Raw genomic sequence first — 17,810 nt, forward strand, 5'->3', positions numbered from 1 at the left:
GGCAAGAGAGAGAAAGCAGTATTTTAAACCTTGTTATTCAAAGACAAAAATTTGTTTTTGCATCATTTTTACGCAGTTCTTCAGGCCGAGAGTCTTTTCTTTCGGGTCGAGCTGAAGACACAAGTTCTGAAACTCGCTGAGCAGGTAAGAGTGCGCTTGGCCTCGGGTTTTCCATCGTTGAGCCTCGTTTTGATCTTTGCATCTTTCCAAGCGCGGAATCGGATTGTCTTTCATCGGTTGGAGGCAGATCGGAGGCGTCACGTCGTAGTCGTACATAATTTGCTTATTCTTATTGTACTGAGTACTTGTTTAATTCATTGAATCAAGAGCAAATCATACTTGAAAATATTGATTTCGGGCTCTGGCATGACACTTGTCAATTGTCAGTGTTTTGTTTAAAACTAAAGCTTATATTAATTTTTTATTGAATAAAAAACAAACCGGTTAAACACAAGTCCGTCATTTCTCCACGAATCTGACCAGCAAAGCGCACATCTTCGTATGGTAAGAATTCCAAACTCTTTAGAACTTTATTTCGGTACCATAAAAACGGTTTCGATTCTTTTTTCTTTCGAAAGAATTTGATCTGTTTCACGAGGACTCGATTTTCCTTGGAGAGCCTTTTTGATGGATTTCGTTGAATTACGGCCTCGGCAAAGTCGTCCATCCAAGATCGTGCAAGAATAAGGATCGTCTCATCGGAAGGAGAAGGAAAACGATCTTGGAAGAGTTGGCCGATGTGCGAGCAAGGATGAATTTCAATCGACCCTCCAAGCATCCAGATCTGAATAAAAGTTTCTGGAGGCACTATTTATATTCACAATAAGTTACGAGATGTAACTCGAAACTACAAATTTTTGCATTTTTGAGTCACTAAATAGGTCTCAAGATTTTTCATCGAACATTCACATAAATGTCTTATGAGACCTTTCCTGCAGCTTGCGAGCACGGCACCAGCAGATTTAATTTCTATACAAGTATGAGTTGAAGGGTTATAAAAGCGAGAATATTCATCGAGTATCCAAGTTTGTGAGGGGACCGCTAATTGACGCCCCTGCACACGACTTTGACAAGTTTTAAAAACGGGCACTGCGACGCCTGTTACAACTGTGATGCACATTTCATAATCGTCAGATTTCCTAAAAAAGAATATATTTTCGAAGAGAATGATTTCAAACCTTATGTCCTTGATGTTTGTGTACTCGAAATATTGATTTCCGAGCATACCATGGCAAGGAAAGATCTGGATCTGAGCATTGTCTTTTCCAGAACTGTCAAAACACTGTCTGTTATTTGGATTTCGTGCAGTCATCAGTCCTTGAAAAAAATTGAGATTTTTTCTTTTTTTAGTTGAAAACCTTGAGCAATGATTTCTCCGGCAAAAATCAAATCGCTGTTCATCGTGTAATCGAGCTCCGGTAGAACGTTTTCCATGTACCAATGAAACGATTTGCATTGAAGATCTTCTCGAAGTTGAATTCTGGAGGTCAAGTCACCTTGAGAGGTTTATTGAAGAAGAAATCAAGGAGGACTACCTGCATCGATTTTCGCAAGATCAGGCGACCCCCTTCTGAAGTAAACTTCTTGGAACTCATCGAGCCAGACGTCTGCGACCCGGATCGAATTCCTGATGATCGGAGTCTCTCCTCCAGGATGAGAATAAGGCGATTTCTCGCGGAAAACATGCCCTCACGTTGGATTTCTCGACTTGTTGAAAATTCTCAGTGTTTAAAAAATAGAATATAGAATGAATCATGAAACCGTAACTATATGCGAGCAGGGATGAATTTCCAAGCTCCCACCGCACATCCAAATCTACGTGTAAATGGTCAAAGTTAAAAATTCAGGCTACGTGAATTTTTTACCCGGAAACTCATTTCCAAATTTTCGCCGCCCCAGATTTTCATCTCTTCGTCATAAGTTCCAAGCCAGTTGAAATACGCTTAGATCAATAATAACGTTTCGATTCGCTCAAAATACCTTTATCCATCGTGAATAGACCGCCAGCCATCGTTGGTGATCGAATCGGTCGAGCTTCGTCTTTTAAAAATATTAATAAAAAATTGATAAAATTTAGGTACATGCAGACGTATATGGATTTTGAGGACCATATGCTTCCATCCAGTAGAAGACGAGATTCCATCCGAACACTCCTTTGAAAATGTTGGCAGTTTTCGTCTCAGTAGTACGGAAAGTACCAGCGTCGATCACCTTAGTTCTTCAAATTGGTGTCTTACTAAAGATACCAAACCTCGATAACAGGTGTCATCACTCTAGTTGGATCCTCAGCAATTCGTTCCAATAAAGGCTCCGCCCAACCAGGAAAACACTCGCAGTGTGCATCGAGAAAAGTAATCGTATCGGCTTTTGCCGCTGCTGCCCCAGCAAGACGAGCTTGAATAAGCCCCATTCTTGTTGGCTGCCTGATCACTTTCACGAAGTTTTCTCCCATTTTGCTGTTTATTTCATTAACAATGTATTGCTCCAGCTTTACTCCTAGCTCAGGTCTTTTGTCGATTTCCGATTTGTCATCGACGAGGATAATTTCGGTTAACAGGATTTTTGGCGTTGTTCCGAGGATAGAGTAGACCGTTCGCAATAGAGTGCATTCGGCTTCATTGTGAAAAACAATCACAACTGAAGTCGTCGGCAGCGGCTTCTTCCACCTTTTTGACATGCATTTGCTTGGTCGTTTGTCCGACAAGTGTCTTGTTAGTGCGATTTTGTTGCAAACGAACTCGTTGAAGCCGTGTCGTTCCCAGCCTTTATCAATTTTGGCCTTGTCTTCGGCAGACGGATTCTCTGGAACATACGCTTTCCCAAACTCACCAGGGTCCGACTTTCTTGGTAGAGGCTTTCTGAGACACGGTTGAAGCTCTTCATCAGAATAGCAATCATGTGGAACACCTGGTTCCAACAAAACACGTCCCTTGAACAAGCCGAACATCTTTTCCTTGCCATAATGATCTCCTCCCGCAAGAGGCTCTGCAATTATTTCTTGTTCATCGTCATGCGATTCTTGCTGCATTGTCTCATATTCTTCTTGGAGAAGCTCTTCTTCCCCTTCGTAATCTTCTGCCCGTAATTTGTCTTGAAGCCGTTTCTTCGCTGCTAATTGTCGGCGAAGAGCTTTTTATGATTATGAATCCATGTAAAACTTATTAATATAATAACTGGATATATAACCATAACTTCTGCCGCTTCTTCCTTCTTTCTCAAAAACTCTTCTCTTTTCTTTTCACGCTCCTCTCGTTCTTTCAAAACTTTCTCACGTCTTTGCTGTTCCTCCCTGATTTTCTGAAGCTTTTCTTCTTCAGCGATTCTCGCATTTATTTCAGCTTGCTTCTGCTCTTTCAGTCTTCGTATCTTGTCGTCTACTTCTGCCTTCAGAATTTCCTTCTCTCGACGGATCTCGTGATCTGGCTCAAACTCGTAACTAGCGTATTCGTCGACTTCAACGTCGACATCAAAAATGTCCTTGATCATTGCTTGCTCCTTATTATGAGTTCGCAGATGGGTGATTTTAAATTTTGAGCCCGAGGAAATGTTTTGCAGAAAAGATTCATAATCTTCAGGTTCTTCTTGTGGAAATGTCACTGATAAAATTGTGACTTCTGTTTCAGAGTTTAATTTTTCTGTGGCAATTTTACCAGACTCAATTTGAGTGACATTCTGAGACTCTAACTCCGAATCAGATACCGTAGTTTTTTCTTCTTGACTCTCGTTATCAGATTCACTCTCTTCTTCTTCTTCCAACTCATTATCTTCATCTTCTGTATCGTCCTCTTCCTCGTATGATTCTTGTTCTTCATCCAACTCTCCTCCCTCTGACTCAACATCTCCATATTCCTGTATCTCCTCGTTGATTTCTATCTGATCTGCGAACTCTTCCTTTCCGTTAGCCACTTTTGGCTCTCTTTTTTCAAACCCGAAATTCGGAATTTCGGGAGCCACCGGCAATCCTGCTCTCAAATGCGCTAATTCTTCGTTTATTCCTCTCTCGACTTCGACTATCATTTGATTACTATTCGAATACAATATCGTGCACCAGAGTAATAGTGCCAGTATCAAAGCATAAATGCACCCTGATCGTCGCCGTGATAACACAGCCATTAAAAATATCTTGTTTGTATTTTGTAAAAAAGTAGAAATTTCTCAGTATCTTTGGGACGCTGACCAGGAGATCCGGGATTGCGGCACTTGAGGAGAATACTTTCCAAAATTCATTGTTGCTCAGATTTTAACCGGTTTGGGTCATGTCCAAGAAAAGGCTCTAATACAGTTTAAAATTTTATACAGTTGTGCTTCGGAATCTTTGATTACCACAAGTTTTAGTCTTATTATAAGATGTTTAACATGCAATATTATTTTCCAGATAACATACAGTATGAAGCTCATTTTATTATCACTGATAATTTATCAGTTAATGATAACAGAATAGAACGCGCAACATTTTGACACCAGCAAAGTCTTGATTTTGAATAAATATTTTTCAAAGTAATCGGAAAGCTCATTTCTTCATCGTTCCGATTCAACCTATGATTGTCCCTAATTTCATTCTCCCTGGAGTCACAGTGTTTCACAGTTGATAACGCGTGCCCGTGAAGTGCTCGCCCCCTCTTGTGAAATTACTATTTTCATCAGCCTTGGTGAACGTTACTCGGTTCATTGTTGCCCGGTGCTCGAGTGCTCCATTCAAAATCTCACTAACCCTGGCATTGAGCTGAGTTTTTTTGAAAAAGAACGACAGAGAAAGAAAAGAAGCTTCACGCGCCGTTTCAACACACTCGCCGGGCGCCGCTTCTTTTGTCCAAAAGAAATATTTTGCTCGTCTTTCTTTTGGGTGGGAAGCTTTCTTTATTAAAGTTTCTGGTTTTACGATTTTCACGTTTTTCGCGCTCTGATGATTACCTAGCAGTAGTAAAAGGCGGTACACACGACACGAACACTCACCATCCAAATTGAAGCTGAGAAAAAAAGAGAGACGATAAGCCGGAGAAGCTTTATTTACTCAGATTCAAAACTCAGAGGTTTTTAACAGAAGAGAAAATTGGAAGAGAAAATGGCAACTTTAAGGTAATTATAACATCGGTAGTCTTAATATGAATTTATATTTATTAAGAAATGCTCAATTCGGTTTTGATCCCGAAGATCTCAAACCAAAATGCACGTCCGTTTACGATTTGCTAGAAGACCTCATAAAACACTTTCGATACCTGATGGAAGACAACCCATCTCCACTACAGAAAGGTGTTTCCAGACCAGCACAAGTTTCATTGACAAAAATCAAAGAAGCACTATCAGAAATTCAGAAGACCGGCCACGAGGTATTCAAATTACCACCCTTTAGGCAAATCGCGTATTTTATTTCGCCTAATTTATTATCTGATTGCTCAATCTTACTTTAGGAAGTTCTTCCAAGTGCGGATAAAAAGTACACGCTCGCGCTCAAGCGACAGATTGAAAAAACCCTGGGTGATGTGGATCATGAAGGGAAGAATTTCTACGCGGCTGCGCACACATTCACCTCCGATCCGTTAAATGTTGAAAAGCGGCAGACGATGATTAGTGCATCGAGGACGCTGGTGAGGGAAGTCACAAGATTACTCATCCTTGCTGATTATGTCGACGTCGCAAACATCGTCGAGCTTGTCAATAATGCGGAACAGCTTTTTGCAAATGTCCGTCATGCGAAGAATAAGGGGGACTTCATGAATGCAATGAAAGAACTGGGTGCCAAATGTGGCGAAATTTACGTCAAATCTGGACAAAGGGAAGATGACATTCTCCCGGAACAAGAAGATCAGCGCTACGCCATCGCCGTTGCCAGACAGAATTTAAAAGGTAGGAAATCCTCACCGTTTGCGAGATAAACTAAGCTCAAAAAAAGACGCTGGTATCCGATTAATAACTGCTGAAAATGCATATTTTGCAAATCCGAAGCTTATCGAGGCGGAGAGGGCGCAAACAGACGCGCGAAGACAGTTCCAGGAGGCGCTCAAACGGATTGCAGCAGTTATCAAAGGAGAAAACTTCCAAGGATACAGCGACGTCGGCATCAATGCGGCTGATCTCACTATTCCGGCAAACATTGGTGAAGCATTAGAGGATTTTGATATGAACATTCCGGATCCTATTGACTTTGATTACCAGCAAACTCCTCAGGTAATTTTTTTCAGCTGAAGCCAAAAACTATCAAATCAAGGATCTCCAATCTCGTCTCGAGAAGCTCATTGAAGGAGCTGCTGCTATTGCTGATCTTGGATTCACAACTCCGAATCGGAAAGACCAAATCGTTTCCAGCTGCGAAGCCGTCCGAGAAGCTCTTACCGGTCTTCTAGATGACTACATGAACGCGTCAAAGACTGGTCAGCAGATAAATTTCCAAGATGCAATCGACAATTTGATAGAAAAGAACCGTTGTCTGCGAGAGTAAGTAGCTATTTAAAATAGCCTATTTTTATACCTTTTTCTCATTCACTTCAAGCGAACTTCGCCGAGCAGCTGGTGACCAGATCGGAAACGCATTTCTCAACGCGCAGGTTCCTTTCCTCAATCTCTACTCACTCGCGAAAAAGGGAGACAAATCTGGAGTTGACGAGTATGCACCTGAATTCGTCGAACATTCCGCCCAAATGGTCGAATCTGCGAAGATTTCTGCCTTCACAATTTCAAAGAACCCAGTGCTAAAGGCTAAAATTCTCCAAGCCGCGGAGGCGCTTTCCGACATGATTCAACCCGCAGTGACTTCAGCAAAGATGCTTGCTTCGGATAATCAACAGAAATGTTACATCGAACATATGGACGTTGTGATGTAAGAAAACGATAGCCTTCTACTTCTTATAAAGCCGATTTCAGGAATGAGTGGGAGCTCAAGCTCGCTAACTTGGTCGAAAGCGTCAACGAGTCCGTCGAACTCGTTGATTTCCTCGCAACTTCCCAGGAGCACATTCTCAAAGAAATCGGGGATTGTGTTTTGGCCGCGGAAGAAAAAAATGCCACGTGAGTTGCAAGATGAATAAAAAAAACAAGCTATAATTTACATAATGCGCTGACCTTTATCAACAACTTTAGTGGACTTGACAACGCCGCTGGTTTGATTTGTGGTCGCGTCCAGAGAATTTGTGAGGTTGTTTTGGCCGACATTGAACAATATGAGCCCGATTTTACTACAGAACAAGTCAAGGCAAGGGTTTAAGGAGTGATTTGTTAAAATATCTTATCGATTTTGTGCTCATAAACTTGACAGAACCCCTTGAAAGGAAGCAACAGAAGAACTCAAAGGTATCAACTTGCCTGAATTCTCAAAAGAAGCCACGGACGGCGTGGAGAACATCAATCAAAATGGCGAATGCGACAAGGAGGAAATAATCAGAGTTTCCAACCAACTCTTTACTGGGGTTAATGAAGTTTTCAGGTTTACTCAGAATAAGAAATTGTCTTGACGTTCTTTAGGGCTGTGCTTCAGACACGAAGTCCCCACGAATACGCTCATCTACGTGTTGAGGATCCTGCGAACAACAGCTTCAGAGTACGTTTCAGCGGCAAGGCAATCGTAAACAAATTTTAAGGATGATGGTTCTGTAGCAACTGGTCTTCTGACTGTGGATACCGTGGATTCAACCGAACTCGCAGAGCGTGCTGAAGTCATCGATGCTTTGACTGAGGAACAACAAGTCGAAATCAAAGCTGAGATTGCTGGTACACTCAATTTTAAGATCACCGCATGGAAAACTGTTTCTTAGATTTCCAACAAATTAGAGATCAAGCTCACCAGGAGTTTGATCGATGGGACGATGACCAGAACGATTTGATCACGATTGCCAAGAAAATGTCGTCAATTATGAAGCAAATGACTGATTACCAGACAGGCGAAGGGCCTCTCCAGACAAACAGGGAACTTATCAAGGCCGCGAAGAAGCTTTCAGAATATGGAACAAAATTGAACAACAAAGCTGCACCAATTGCGGAAGAGTGTAAAGACAAAAATCTGTCGAACAATTTGAAGAGTCATTTGGCAAAGATCGACCCTCTTCAAGTAAAATTATTTACAACTGCAAGATCTTTATAAAGATTTTAGCATCAACTGAAACTCCTTTCTCGAGTCAAGCAAGAAGTCGAGTCTGTCGCTGGGGATTTGGTAGTTAGTGGCTTGGAATCTGTCAACTCTCTCGTGCAAAATGCAAAGAATCTTTTGCGAGCTGTTCTGGAAACTGTGCGAGCTGCTCATACTTGCTCTATTCGACTTGAAGGTGCACAAAATCATCATTTGAAAATATAACATAGCATATTTTAGCATCCCCGGTAATCTGGCGACCAAAAGTTCCTAATAAAGTTCCTTTGATGGCAACGAAAGATCCCAACCAAAAAGAAAAATCGCGCAAAATTGTGCGACGAGAAACGAACAAATTGAAAAAACAAGAAAACACGCTCATGGATTTCATTAATATCGACTAACTTCTGATTCAAAATACCTATGTGTAAATAAAAATCCACTGAAAGAGCAAGTATTGGAAGAACATTCGCTGTATTTTTATTGAACTAGTTTGCATATGCATGAATTCGGAGAATGAGTGAGTGTGAGAAAGAGCAGGGGATGAAGCAGTGAAGCGAATTCATGAAGAGAATAGTGGTAGAAATGAAAGGTCAATAGAGGTCATTATCGTACGTTGGTCTAACGGCGCTGTGGCGATCCGTACCCGTGGAGGGCTTTTGCCTTGAAAATCTTATAAATCGAGTTACGTAGAGATAAATACCTTGTCTCCTTGGTTGAGATTGACACCACTAGAAAGATCGGCTCGTCGGGATATGATCAACAAGTATTCGTTGCCTTTTTCTTGGCCATTCGAAAGTTGAGTTACTTGTTCGAAGGTCCAGCCGTCAGATAGGGATGATAGGGTATTTGTCAGGTCAAGTTCGGAGCATTGCAGGACGCTTCAAAGTTTTCATATACCAAATAAACTCGGTTTATTTACCGATAAGTTGGTTGAACATTAGCAGATGGCGTGGGTGATTGACAGTTAGATCGTTCCATGAGTTTCTCCTTACACAGCGAGATCAAACTCTAACAAGAAAAGTAAAGTTAAAAATTGAAAAGGGCAACAAACTTGTATATTGTAAAATTCTGCCTCCAAGAGAATTCCTTGTAGAGTAGCATGACGAATTTCAATAAGGATTTCTGAGTGAAATCCTTACCCCCCTTTTTTATTGGCTCATCTGAAAGAGCGTAAAAAATTACCCTAGATGAGTCGGAAAGATTGGCGAATTTTCGAACTTATGACGTCATAGCACGTGACGGAAGTTATGAAAGTACCAAACTTTGGACGCTTACCATTTTCATGTCGCTTGAGCTATCATGACATGCAATACATGAAAATGATCGTCTGATCGAGATCTTGGTGTGCATTTAGGTTTCATCCCTCGAAAAAAATCTCATCCCTTTTATGAAAATCAGGTACTAGTGATAAAGGGTTGAAAGAAATTTTTGAAGGGATGAAACCTAGATGCACGCATAGCTCTCGTCGCGACGATCATTTTCCACTATCACACGCCCTGATAGCTAGAGAGGATCGAAAATGCGGAGCGTCCAAAGTTTTGGTACCTTTGGAACTTTGGTCACGTGCCATGACGTAATTTCGAGGGAAATTTCATCCTTTTTTGGGCGAATCTAGGATAACTTTTTACGCTCTTTCCAATGAGCCAATAAAAAAGGGGGGTAAGGATTTCACTCAGAAATCCTTATTGAAATTCGTCCATCGTTATCATAAATAAGCTTGTTGGTTCTCAGATAGTTGAGTAATAGCTCGAAATATGTAAATGATCGATCTGAATGTTAAAATAAATTACTCAAGTTTTATCGATTTTATATAAATTGGTGGCGCATTAATCAAATTACCAATTAAAAAAGCGCCTGTCTCATCCTTTTCCGAGCCTAGGTCATTAAGCTGATCGACGTCGTTTGCGTCGATGGAGGCTAGTCGGGCGAGGAAGCTTTTTGGGTCTTTCTTGAGCGTCGTCTTCGTTGTTGTGAAATATTTTCCACCGACGTTGAGGGTGATCCAGTTTTCGCTGATTGTTCCGTTTCTGTGGCCATTTCCTAAAATTAAAGATGACGGGTTTTTCATCGCTTATTTTAACAAACAAGTTCTTCTAAAGTTGTAGTACCAAAAAATTATTTATGTTAGATAAACCATCATTTTAATATCGTACCTTCTGCAACATCCGTCATTGAGCAAAAAGACATTTGCCCAACAGATGGGCGTCGATTACTTTCTATCTCGTGTTTTCCTTCTGTCATTCTTCCTGAGGGAATGGCTGTAGTAAAACAACTCTGACGGTACTTCTATGTTCTTCCTTTTTCCTTCTCTTCCTTGATTTCAATTCCTTGTAGTGAAGAAACTGTTCTGTAAAAGGTCTATTCTATATTCTGAGAGGCGCCAACGCGTTGTGCTGTGGTCCCAGGGCGCACCAGACACGAGCTAGATACACGGGAATGATACTGAAGAAACAAGCGCCACTATGTTCTCACAAATGGCAGGGTAATGAGATGCCGATATCCCTTCGAGTGGAAATACTCGAAGATGCTTCCCTTTCAATATCTACTGCCTAGCGCCGTAGGGAACCTTTCTAAAATAGAATTATCTTACACTAAAAGGTTTTTCTTCGCAAAAACTAACTATCAGGAAATATTAAAAAAATCGTTAATAAATCAGCGGCAAGTACATGAAACCTAGCTTTCAGCATAATAAATTTAAAATATCTTCTGGGAACTTTTATCTGCTTTAGAAGGTAATTATCTTTTTCGATGAAACATGCCAGAATACGATTTCTCTGCATAAAAACATTTCTCCGTGAAAAACTGGTCTCTCGATTTTTGAGAGCGATCTATTTCAATTGATCGAAATCATTTGCATGCAGATCGCCTACGGGTTTAAGTTCTGTAAATTTATTATATTACGTCGCGTGATAAACAAGGAAGTACAGTTTTTGAAAATTTGTTGAATGAAAAGAAAGGAGAATTAAAGGCGTCTTGAAACGGGAACTTTATGTTTCTTGCCATATTTGACATGTCGCTCTGGTTTTCCTTGAGTAACGCAGCACATAAGACAACCGAATGATACATTCAGAAACAAGTTCAAGATCACGAGAATATGACCGAAAAGCACTGTGGGGAGCCATTTGGCAGCACTCAGCTTTTCGAAAAGACTTGGAAAGCACCCTTCAGTGAAAATATTGTCCACGACATTTTCAATTGGAGCTGTTGTTGTAGTAGGAATAGCAGTAGTGGAAGTGTTGCTAGGTAAACAGGGCGATGGAACAGTGGAGTTTATAGGATCTGAATTGTTAGTAAGGCAAATGTCGGATATATTTACAGAAGGAACTAATGTTCGGGCTGGCAGTTTTTGTCGCAAAATAGAATTCTCAAGGCCGCAGAATTTCGATTGTCGCTCGCAGCAAGATTCCGGAACAGGAAAGTCTCCGGGCGAAAGATTTAGCTCTTTGGGAATAAGAAAGTTTTGAGAAAATAAGCTTTCTTCATTGAAAGGGAACTCGGCAGACGCTTCTCGACTACAAATATTTCTTATTTATTAGGTAGTTTTCCTTTATATACTAACCCAAGTCGTTGAGTTGTACACGGCTCTTCTTCACAGAAAGTCCCTCGGAGTGGCGGACCCATGAACCATGGGTAATTTGCTCGTTGATATGTCCACGGTAACGTTCGATCGTTACGGGTATCTTTCCATCTTCGCGATTTAGTCGTTGGCTGAGGCGTTGTTGTCGGTATTTGTTGAACGGGCACTTGTGGAGCGGGGTCATTTATATTTATAGTGCAGCCTGTGCAGGTGAAACCGCCGGGTAATGAACTTGAGTTCAACGGAATATCGTGTTCATTCGGATTGAGAGAACCATCTGGGTTTATCTTTGGAGGTGACACCGTTGGTGGAGGTGTAGGGTCTACTCGAACAAAACCATATTCCTGAAACCAAAGAGGTACAGCATTCTGTCCGGCGAATAGTTTGATGATTGGATTCTCCTTTGCAAAGTCCCCAGGTCCATTAATGCCGCAGCATTCAAACTTCTTATGGAAGAAATCGAGCGACAGACGCGTGGCAGTACGGTTTGACGCGGTGAGAAAGGAATATTGAAGTTGAAGAGCTGCTGCCTCGCGCCAGAGATTGAAATCTAGGTCGAGTGTAGAAAGAAGACTAAGTGCAGCTAATGCAAGGCCAAGTGAGCTGAGAATTAATTAGGTTCTTTTATGCTTGATTTCAAAACACCTGAAGACGGCAGTAGTTATTGCGAAGCCTTTTGATTCGTAACATACAGCGAAGAATGATAAAAAATTGACGAAGAAGATGAAGCCAAGTGACGCGATGAGAAGCACTCTTGTGTGAAAGACGAAAAAAAGAATCGAGTAGACTTCCTCTCGATGATCTGGTTTCGGGAAGAGGTCATAGAGAATTGAGTCGTTCCAGAAAGATGGCTTTGGAATGAATGGTTGGAATTGCACTTCGCGGGGATCTGTTATGTTCGGATTGAATTTTCTTGGCGGAGCTTTGGCTGCTTGAGAAAATGGCTGCGTCCAGAGAAAAATCGGAAAAATAACAACCAAGATGATGAGACTGCATGAACCAAGATTGATAAGCTGCGCTAGACTGGGCTCGGCAAACTGTGTCAGGAACAGACACAGAAACAGGAAAAAAAAATTCTGTCCCATATTTTACACAGGTACACAGGTCAGGAAGCAAAAATATCCTGATTTTAGACAGGTACTCAGACAGGTTTTTTCACACAGCTTATCAAACAGGTTACACAGGTCAGGGCCTGCCTGAACAGGTCTAAGCGGGTCAGAAAACAGGAAACAGGCCCTGTGACAGGACAAAAAACAGGAAATTTCAAAGAAAAAATATTACAAAGAAACAAAAAGACGCGAATTTATCGGTTATTTTGATTGTTGTACTCTTTTTCACGTCTTTCGCTATTGATTTCTTTATACATTTTCCCTGACTTATGCAGTTCCTGACCTGGTTACACAGGAACCTGTCTATGGTCAGGACCTGAGCGGGAAACACAGGTCTGTTTAACACAGAAACAGGAACAGGCAGGGTCTCGAAAAAAGCGTTGCCTGCCCGTGGTATTAGCGCCACCGCTCACTTTCGTCCACCGCGCTTTTGTTTTTCGCGCTAAAATTCCACCGCGGGCCCGTAGTAGCGCCACCCACGGACACGCGTAGAATTCCACGCGAGCCGGTGGAAATAACGAGTGCCCAGTTTTAATTTTGCGCGCTCGCGGATAGGTCTCACCCTCGGCGAGCGCAGCTAACTTGAAGATTTAAATGTTTAATAATTATATTAACAACAATAACCTCTATACTTATAAGTTATAACACTGGGAAATATGAACAAAAAAGTTCCCGGAAGTGGTAAGCTACCCGTTTGCTAAATATTAGCCGACTCACAGTCGAGGATTACTTCCAAAAAGAACCAAATACTAGGACTAACCGTCAAGCGACCTTATCAGATAGTATTCATAATGTGTTAGTTTCATAATAATTGAGTGCACTTTGTTTTCCGATAGAAACCCTGTATTATATATAGGCTAAATTTATTCCTATTTTATATAAAATACATAACTTTACTTATCCCTCTTATATCTGAACTGGACTAGTAAAGATATTCTTTTATCAATTCATTTAATAGTGGCTTCTTAGTTCCCCACATTGGATCGGCAATCGGAACGAACTGTGTAGTGGTTCGTATTGCGCTCTGCGGGTCGCCGCTTGGTCTAACTCCCCTCTGGCGCAGGCCTTATTTAGCAAACCGAGCCACCGTTGTTTTTGAAAGTGTACCACGGGCGGGCCGTGGAACGGCGAAAGTGGGGGCGCTAATACCACGCGCGTACCACGCTTTTTTCGAACCCCTGGGAACAGGGACAGCAAAAGAAAAATTTATCCCCCAATTTTACACAGGTACACAGGACAGGCCCAAATTATTACCCGATTTTACTTAGGTACTCAGACAGGTTCCCCAAAAACAGGAAACAGGACCTGTGACAGGTTTTTACACAGCTCAGTTTGCCGAGCCCAGGCGCTAGAAACTTCGTTATTCCAAGACAACCATCACATCTGATGAAGCAAGCACACGATGTACCAGCATGGCGTAATCTCATAATTTCATTTTTGAATAATCGTCATTCTTGAAACAGAAATTCTATAAAAAAATCAAAGAGAAAAATATTTCAATAACAGAAGTTTAAATTAAATTCTAATGAAGAATCAATTCAGATAATTTATTTTGCCCGTTCGCAACAATAACTCTTTCTTTCGACGCCAAAACCATGTCGTTTATTTTCGTTGATAATGTTGTGGACCTATCAAATCTAAAACGAAATTTTCCGGTAACCGAAGCAAATTCGAATGTTAACCTGAATTTGAGGGATCTCTCCTCCGCTTCTGCTGTCCAAAATTTCACTGCATTATCATTTCCTCCAGAAACAACCAACCATCTATCATTCAAGCTATAATTGCAAATCTTTCCAATTCCGAAACTGTGAGATCCTTTGAACGCCTGCGTCAGCATCTTATTCGACGACAATTTCCCACATTCGAGTTTGTTCGACACTATCGTTCCGTTTTCACAGCCAGCAAGGACGAATTCCGGGTCGCTGTTTCGCAGAATTGAAATCGTATGTACTTGAAGATTGTGATTTAGAGAATTGAATTGAAGAACAAACCTAGCGGTGGGGAAACATTCACTCTCGTCTCAGTTGATTCTTCGCGAATTTCATTTTTAAATTGCGACACGTCGAGCGTTTTGACGCACTTTTGCTGGTCTACTCGCCACGTTCTGATTGACTGATCGGACGAAGCCGAGGTAAGAATCTGATCAGTCGTCCATTCTACCGCAGTCGCTAAGTTCTCGTGCTTTGCGCGAAATGCTTTTATTTTCGGTTCTCCTTCTGCTTTGCTAAACATTTCGCACTCCAAAACTCATTGAAACGCTGTCATTTACCTGACATCAGCAACTCTGATTCTACCGTCGTCATCGGCCGTGGCTAATTTTGTCAAGTTCTCGTTCATCGAAATATGGTTGATTTCGTCTCTTCCAATTTTGAACGATCTTGTTGGCTCGATGGCATTTCTCGGGTCTCATTTTCGATAAACTAAATATTCCAATTTCTTTCCATACCTACTTGATAGACAATTTCTTCCGCGGCGACGAATATTGTTTCATTCGCCCCCGCACAAATGGATGTGATTTCTTCATCTGATATACTCATCGATTGAAGTTTATTTCCATTATCTAATCGAAAAAAAGTAACGTCTCACAGAACAAGAAAATAATTTACCGGAGAAGAAATGGATGCATCCATCCTCGTCCCCCGCCACAAACACTTTCTTCTCAGCAATATGCGCAACTGCATTGAATCCACTGTCACTAGATCCTGCTGCTGCCCACAATCTTACAGTGGCCATTCTACAAATTATCCGAAATGTAACATAATACGTGATTTTCAATATTATATTCTGGAAGAGCGGAATTGACATGAATATTTTACATTGTACCTATTCAATTTTTAGTGATCCATCTTTAGTATATCAGTTAAAATTTCATTATCAGTGAAAAGAGCTTCCCGAGAATTATCGTCTTCGTCATCAATTTCATTAATTGTTATTCCATTTTCTTCCTTTATTTCAATTTTTATGTCATCTGATTCTCCAATACTGCAGGGAACTGCTAATGCATCAATCGCGGATGCCAATGGGAAGGGATTCGATGGGATGACCAATGTTTCGTTCGGGCGTTCTAGCGTTGGAATTGCAGAACTTTCAACAAGGATTTCGTTAGCCATTCGTGCTTTTAGTCGTCTATCTCTGTTGACCAAAGTTTTTCAACTGCAGTTTGTAGTTACAGCTTGAGTCAATTTTAAGATATATAAAACTCTTCCTGAACCATTTAGAAACACGAGATTCTCTCATATTCGTGATACTGCAGGTTTTCAGCATCTCTTCTTTCGACGGATACTTATTTTGCAAGTAAAAGCTTTCTAGTTTTTCCGTCGTCGATATAAATTCCTGAAAGAATTGATGAAAACTAAAGGGCATCTTATAAGTTATAACTAACTTGTGTTAACTCGCATTCAATTATGAGAACTTTTCCATCGAGTTTGAGGGCAGGTTTTATTTCGACAATGTCGGGAACGGAGATTTCTTTGGCCCACCCGCTCTGGTGGATTTTCATTCCATCTGGCCGAGTGATCCATTGATCGCATTTCCCTCTTGGGATAATGAGACCCTTTGAGAAGTCAATTCCAACGCTTAAATCAGTCGGATCATTTTCAAACTCATTCAGATCGACTTTGATTATCCATTTGTTCTCCTCGATCGTGGGTTCATTGGGATTTCTCTTCTTTCGTTTATTAACAACTGGTACTTTTATATTAGCAGCTGGAAGGTTCTCTTCGTTGTCATCTTCATTTCTTTCGGCAACTTCAGCTAGCGCGTCCTTGTATTGTTTTAGAAATTTTCTTGAGGAGCTCGATATATGCTTCCTTTCGAGCTCATTGACAACCGAATCAAACAATTCTTCGCTCATGTTCATTTCTTGGCGGATATGACTATCGAAAGGATTAAAAGATAAGAATCTACCGAACTTACATCAAGAAAGCCGCAGGAGTGAGAGCTGACTCAGAAAGTCTATTGAGACAAGCTACGCCGCGGACATACTTCCTTGTGGCTCTAGCCCAGCAGTCAACATCAGTGCAGTTTTCTAAATGAAACTGGGCGTGTTCAAGGTTTTCCAGCCGAAAATTTTCCACTTTAAAGAAGTCTGGATCTGTCGTCAATGACGATGCTGGTAGCTTTGAGTACATATACATTTTGGAATAGCACCTTAGCTCTCTATTTTTGTTGCAGGTAATCCGCACCCGGAAGGGCCACTCTGAAAGAAAAAGTTGAAAAGAAGGTTGATAAAATTGATATTTACCTTCATCGTCGGTTTCTAGGAATAACAAAGGTGGACTCGGACGGTACCATGAACCGTATGGACCGACTCGGACTAAGATCACAAAATTCTTCCCGAAGGCTTTGTCTGTTGGTTGAAAGGTGATCAACTGTGGCTTTTCTATCGTCCCTATTTGGGGTAACGCGTCAAACTCTTCCTTCGACGGGGGCTTGTGTAGTTTAATTGAAAGGTTTTTCAAAAAATCCATTTCAAAAGTGCCTCTTTCAACTGTTTTGCTAAGGGGTGTATTTTGCGAAATGCGACGCGCGGCTGGGTTGGCGCAAATGAAGTTTGGCGTAATTGATTAGCGCGCGTGGGTGGGATCAAGCTATTCGTTTCAGGACGGTACACGCTCTGGTCCGAGCGGGCGATTAATGAATTCAATTATTCACGCCGTGAAATTCACGGAATCTTGGGGTGAAGAATTCTAACTATTAAAAACAACTCCAGGTATTTAACATTAACTTAACATTTTCATAACACGCATTAAAACGATTATTTTTAAGCATTTCTTATATATTGTAATCTTGGCAGAGGGAGAGTGTACAAGTTTCAATGTGCAATTGGTATAATAAGGACAGTTTTATTCCAGTAATAGTCTTCATTCGTCCATAGAATCATCCATAGCCCCAATCGCTTCCGTAAGGGGGCGGTCATCATCTTGATCGGAAAATGATTCAGTTTTTACTTCATCATCAATCTCCAAGATTGTCACTCCATCATCACCTTCATCTTCGAGCACTTCTATCTTCACGCTATCGGCCTCTTTTGATGAAGGCTCTACGATTGTACTCGTATTTGGTAGCT

At 41.1% G+C, this 17,810-nt stretch overlaps 7 protein-coding genes across 10 annotated transcripts; 1 reads left to right on the forward strand and 6 right to left on the reverse strand.

The window, feature by feature from the left end:
- Positions 1-27: 27 nt before the first annotated feature.
- On the reverse strand, positions 28-3,126 carry LOC145702966 (polypeptide N-acetylgalactosaminyltransferase 3-like). The gene is made up of 7 exons (XM_081780268.1): positions 2,252-3,126; positions 2,082-2,211; positions 1,981-2,040; positions 1,866-1,942; positions 442-784; positions 340-401; positions 28-297 (listed from the first exon to the last, which is right to left on the reverse strand). Exons 1-7 carry the CDS (start codon positions 3,026-3,028, stop codon positions 34-36), a joined length of 1,713 nt encoding a protein of 570 aa, XP_081636394.1. The 5' UTR covers positions 3,029-3,126; the 3' UTR covers positions 28-33.
- On the reverse strand, positions 828-1,822 carry LOC145705388 (polypeptide N-acetylgalactosaminyltransferase 3-like; the record flags this gene model as incomplete). The annotated part of the gene is made up of 6 exons (XM_081782850.1): positions 828-847; positions 928-1,139; positions 1,179-1,317; positions 1,359-1,496; positions 1,536-1,688; positions 1,768-1,822. Coding segments are annotated over 6 exons (717 nt in total), but the record flags the coding sequence as incomplete, so codon positions are not given.
- Positions 3,127-3,139: 13 nt separating the features above from the next.
- Positions 3,140-4,017, reverse strand: LOC145701909 (uncharacterized). The gene is made up of 2 exons (XM_081779121.1): positions 3,199-4,017; positions 3,140-3,157 (listed from the first exon to the last, which is right to left on the reverse strand). Exons 1-2 carry the CDS (start codon positions 4,015-4,017, stop codon positions 3,140-3,142), a joined length of 837 nt encoding a protein of 278 aa, XP_081635247.1.
- Positions 4,018-4,688: 671 nt separating this feature from the next.
- Positions 4,689-8,495, forward strand: LOC145705048 (catenin alpha-2-like). Its single transcript, XM_081782496.1, has 14 exons — positions 4,689-5,076; positions 5,123-5,327; positions 5,409-5,844; positions 5,891-6,165; positions 6,206-6,432; positions 6,488-6,814; positions 6,859-7,002; positions 7,075-7,186; positions 7,263-7,417; positions 7,456-7,531; positions 7,572-7,701; positions 7,746-8,038; positions 8,081-8,252; positions 8,297-8,495. Exons 1-14 carry the CDS (start codon positions 5,063-5,065, stop codon positions 8,455-8,457), a joined length of 2,727 nt encoding a protein of 908 aa, XP_081638622.1. The 5' UTR covers positions 4,689-5,062; the 3' UTR covers positions 8,458-8,495.
- Positions 8,496-8,508: 13 nt separating this feature from the next.
- Positions 8,509-10,633, reverse strand: LOC145705069 (BTB/POZ domain-containing protein KCTD5-like). 2 transcript variants are annotated; one of them, XM_081782525.1, is made up of 7 exons: positions 10,210-10,633; positions 9,896-10,096; positions 9,757-9,825; positions 9,108-9,154; positions 8,976-9,064; positions 8,757-8,934; positions 8,509-8,716 (listed from the first exon to the last, which is right to left on the reverse strand). In XM_081782525.1, the coding sequence occupies exons 1-7, from the start codon at positions 10,295-10,297 to the stop codon at positions 8,675-8,677; spliced, it is 714 nt and encodes a 237-aa protein (XP_081638651.1). In that variant the 5' UTR covers positions 10,298-10,633; the 3' UTR covers positions 8,509-8,674. The 2 variants fall into 2 exon arrangements, with proteins under 2 accessions (XP_081638651.1, XP_081638650.1); XM_081782524.1 differs by having other exon boundaries at positions 9,754-9,825; positions 10,210-10,632.
- Positions 10,634-10,759: 126 nt separating this feature from the next.
- LOC145705055 (uncharacterized) lies at positions 10,760-14,220 on the reverse strand. Of its 2 annotated transcripts, XM_081782505.1 has the most exons (5): positions 14,088-14,220; positions 12,279-12,648; positions 11,616-12,236; positions 11,373-11,568; positions 11,205-11,335 (listed from the first exon to the last, which is right to left on the reverse strand). In XM_081782505.1, the coding sequence occupies exons 1-5, from the start codon at positions 14,167-14,169 to the stop codon at positions 11,327-11,329; spliced, it is 1,278 nt and encodes a 425-aa protein (XP_081638631.1). In that variant the 5' UTR covers positions 14,170-14,220; the 3' UTR covers positions 11,205-11,326. The 2 variants fall into 2 exon arrangements, with proteins under 2 accessions (XP_081638630.1, XP_081638631.1); XM_081782504.1 differs by having other exon boundaries at positions 10,760-11,568.
- Positions 14,221-17,377, reverse strand: LOC145705061 (WD repeat-containing protein 53-like). 2 transcript variants are annotated; one of them, XM_081782512.1, is made up of 6 exons: positions 15,349-15,503; positions 15,189-15,302; positions 15,012-15,147; positions 14,734-14,966; positions 14,425-14,692; positions 14,221-14,379 (listed from the first exon to the last, which is right to left on the reverse strand). In XM_081782512.1, the coding sequence occupies exons 1-6, from the start codon at positions 15,473-15,475 to the stop codon at positions 14,265-14,267; spliced, it is 993 nt and encodes a 330-aa protein (XP_081638638.1). In that variant the 5' UTR covers positions 15,476-15,503; the 3' UTR covers positions 14,221-14,264. The 2 variants fall into 2 exon arrangements, 1 of the variants encoding a protein (XP_081638638.1); XR_014134548.1 differs by lacking the exons at positions 14,221-14,379; positions 14,425-14,692; positions 14,734-14,966 and adding exons at positions 16,125-16,617; positions 16,658-16,940; positions 16,986-17,377 and having other exon boundaries at positions 15,110-15,147; positions 15,193-15,302; positions 15,349-16,075.
- Between the last annotated feature and the right edge of the window lie 433 nt (positions 17,378-17,810).

Source organism: Oikopleura dioica, chromosome PAR (assembly GCF_907165135.1).
Source record: "Oikopleura dioica chromosome PAR, OKI2018_I68_1.0, whole genome shotgun sequence".
Classification (NCBI taxonomy): Eukaryota; Metazoa; Chordata; class Appendicularia; order Copelata; family Oikopleuridae; genus Oikopleura; species Oikopleura dioica.

Excerpts from the sequence above, each read along its gene's own strand:
- LOC145702966 (XM_081780268.1), bottom strand. The coding sequence starts at position 3,028 with ATGCAGCAAGAATCGCATGACGATGAACAAGAAATAATTGCAGAGCCT. Across the intron at positions 2,041-2,081 it reads AAATCCATATACGTCTGCAT|ACGAAGCTCGACCGATTCGA; the intron begins GTACCTAAATTT and ends TATTTTTAAAAG. Across the intron at positions 785-1,865 it reads ATTTGGAAATGAGTTTCCGG|ATCTGGATGCTTGGAGGGTC; the intron begins GTAAAAAATTCA and ends ACTTTTATTCAG.
- LOC145701909 (XM_081779121.1), bottom strand. The coding sequence starts at position 4,017 with ATGATAGTCGAAGTCGAGAGAGGAATAAACGAAGAATTAGCGCATTTG.
- LOC145705048 (XM_081782496.1), top strand. Across the intron at positions 6,433-6,487 it reads AAGAACCGTTGTCTGCGAGA|CGAACTTCGCCGAGCAGCTG; the intron begins GTAAGTAGCTAT and ends ATTCACTTCAAG. Across the intron at positions 8,253-8,296 it reads TTGCTCTATTCGACTTGAAG|CATCCCCGGTAATCTGGCGA; the intron begins GTGCACAAAATC and ends AGCATATTTTAG.
- LOC145705069 (XM_081782524.1), bottom strand. The coding sequence starts at position 10,297 with ATGACAGAAGGAAAACACGAGATAGAAAGTAATCGACGCCCATCTGTT. Across the intron at positions 9,155-9,753 it reads GCTTATTTATGATAACGATG|CTACTCTACAAGGAATTCTC; the intron begins GACGAATTTCAA and ends AAATTCGTCATG. Across the intron at positions 8,717-8,756 it reads ATCTCAACCAAGGAGACAAG|GCAAAAGCCCTCCACGGGTA; the intron begins GTATTTATCTCT and ends AAGATTTTCAAG.
- LOC145705055 (XM_081782504.1), bottom strand. The coding sequence starts at position 14,169 with ATGAGATTACGCCATGCTGGTACATCGTGTGCTTGCTTCATCAGATGT. Across the intron at positions 12,649-14,087 it reads AATAACGAAGTTTCTAGCGC|AGCTTATCAATCTTGGTTCA; the intron begins CTGGGCTCGGCA and ends CCAGTCTAGCGC. Across the intron at positions 11,569-11,615 it reads TGTACAACTCAACGACTTGG|TCGAGAAGCGTCTGCCGAGT; the intron begins GTTAGTATATAA and ends AAATATTTGTAG.
- LOC145705061 (XM_081782512.1), bottom strand. The coding sequence starts at position 15,475 with ATGGCCACTGTAAGATTGTGGGCAGCAGCAGGATCTAGTGACAGTGGA. Across the intron at positions 15,303-15,348 it reads ATGCATCCATTTCTTCTCCG|ATAATGGAAATAAACTTCAA; the intron begins GTAAATTATTTT and ends TTTTTCGATTAG. Across the intron at positions 14,380-14,424 it reads GAGAGATCCCTCAAATTCAG|ATTTGATAGGTCCACAACAT; the intron begins GTTAACATTCGA and ends ATTTCGTTTTAG.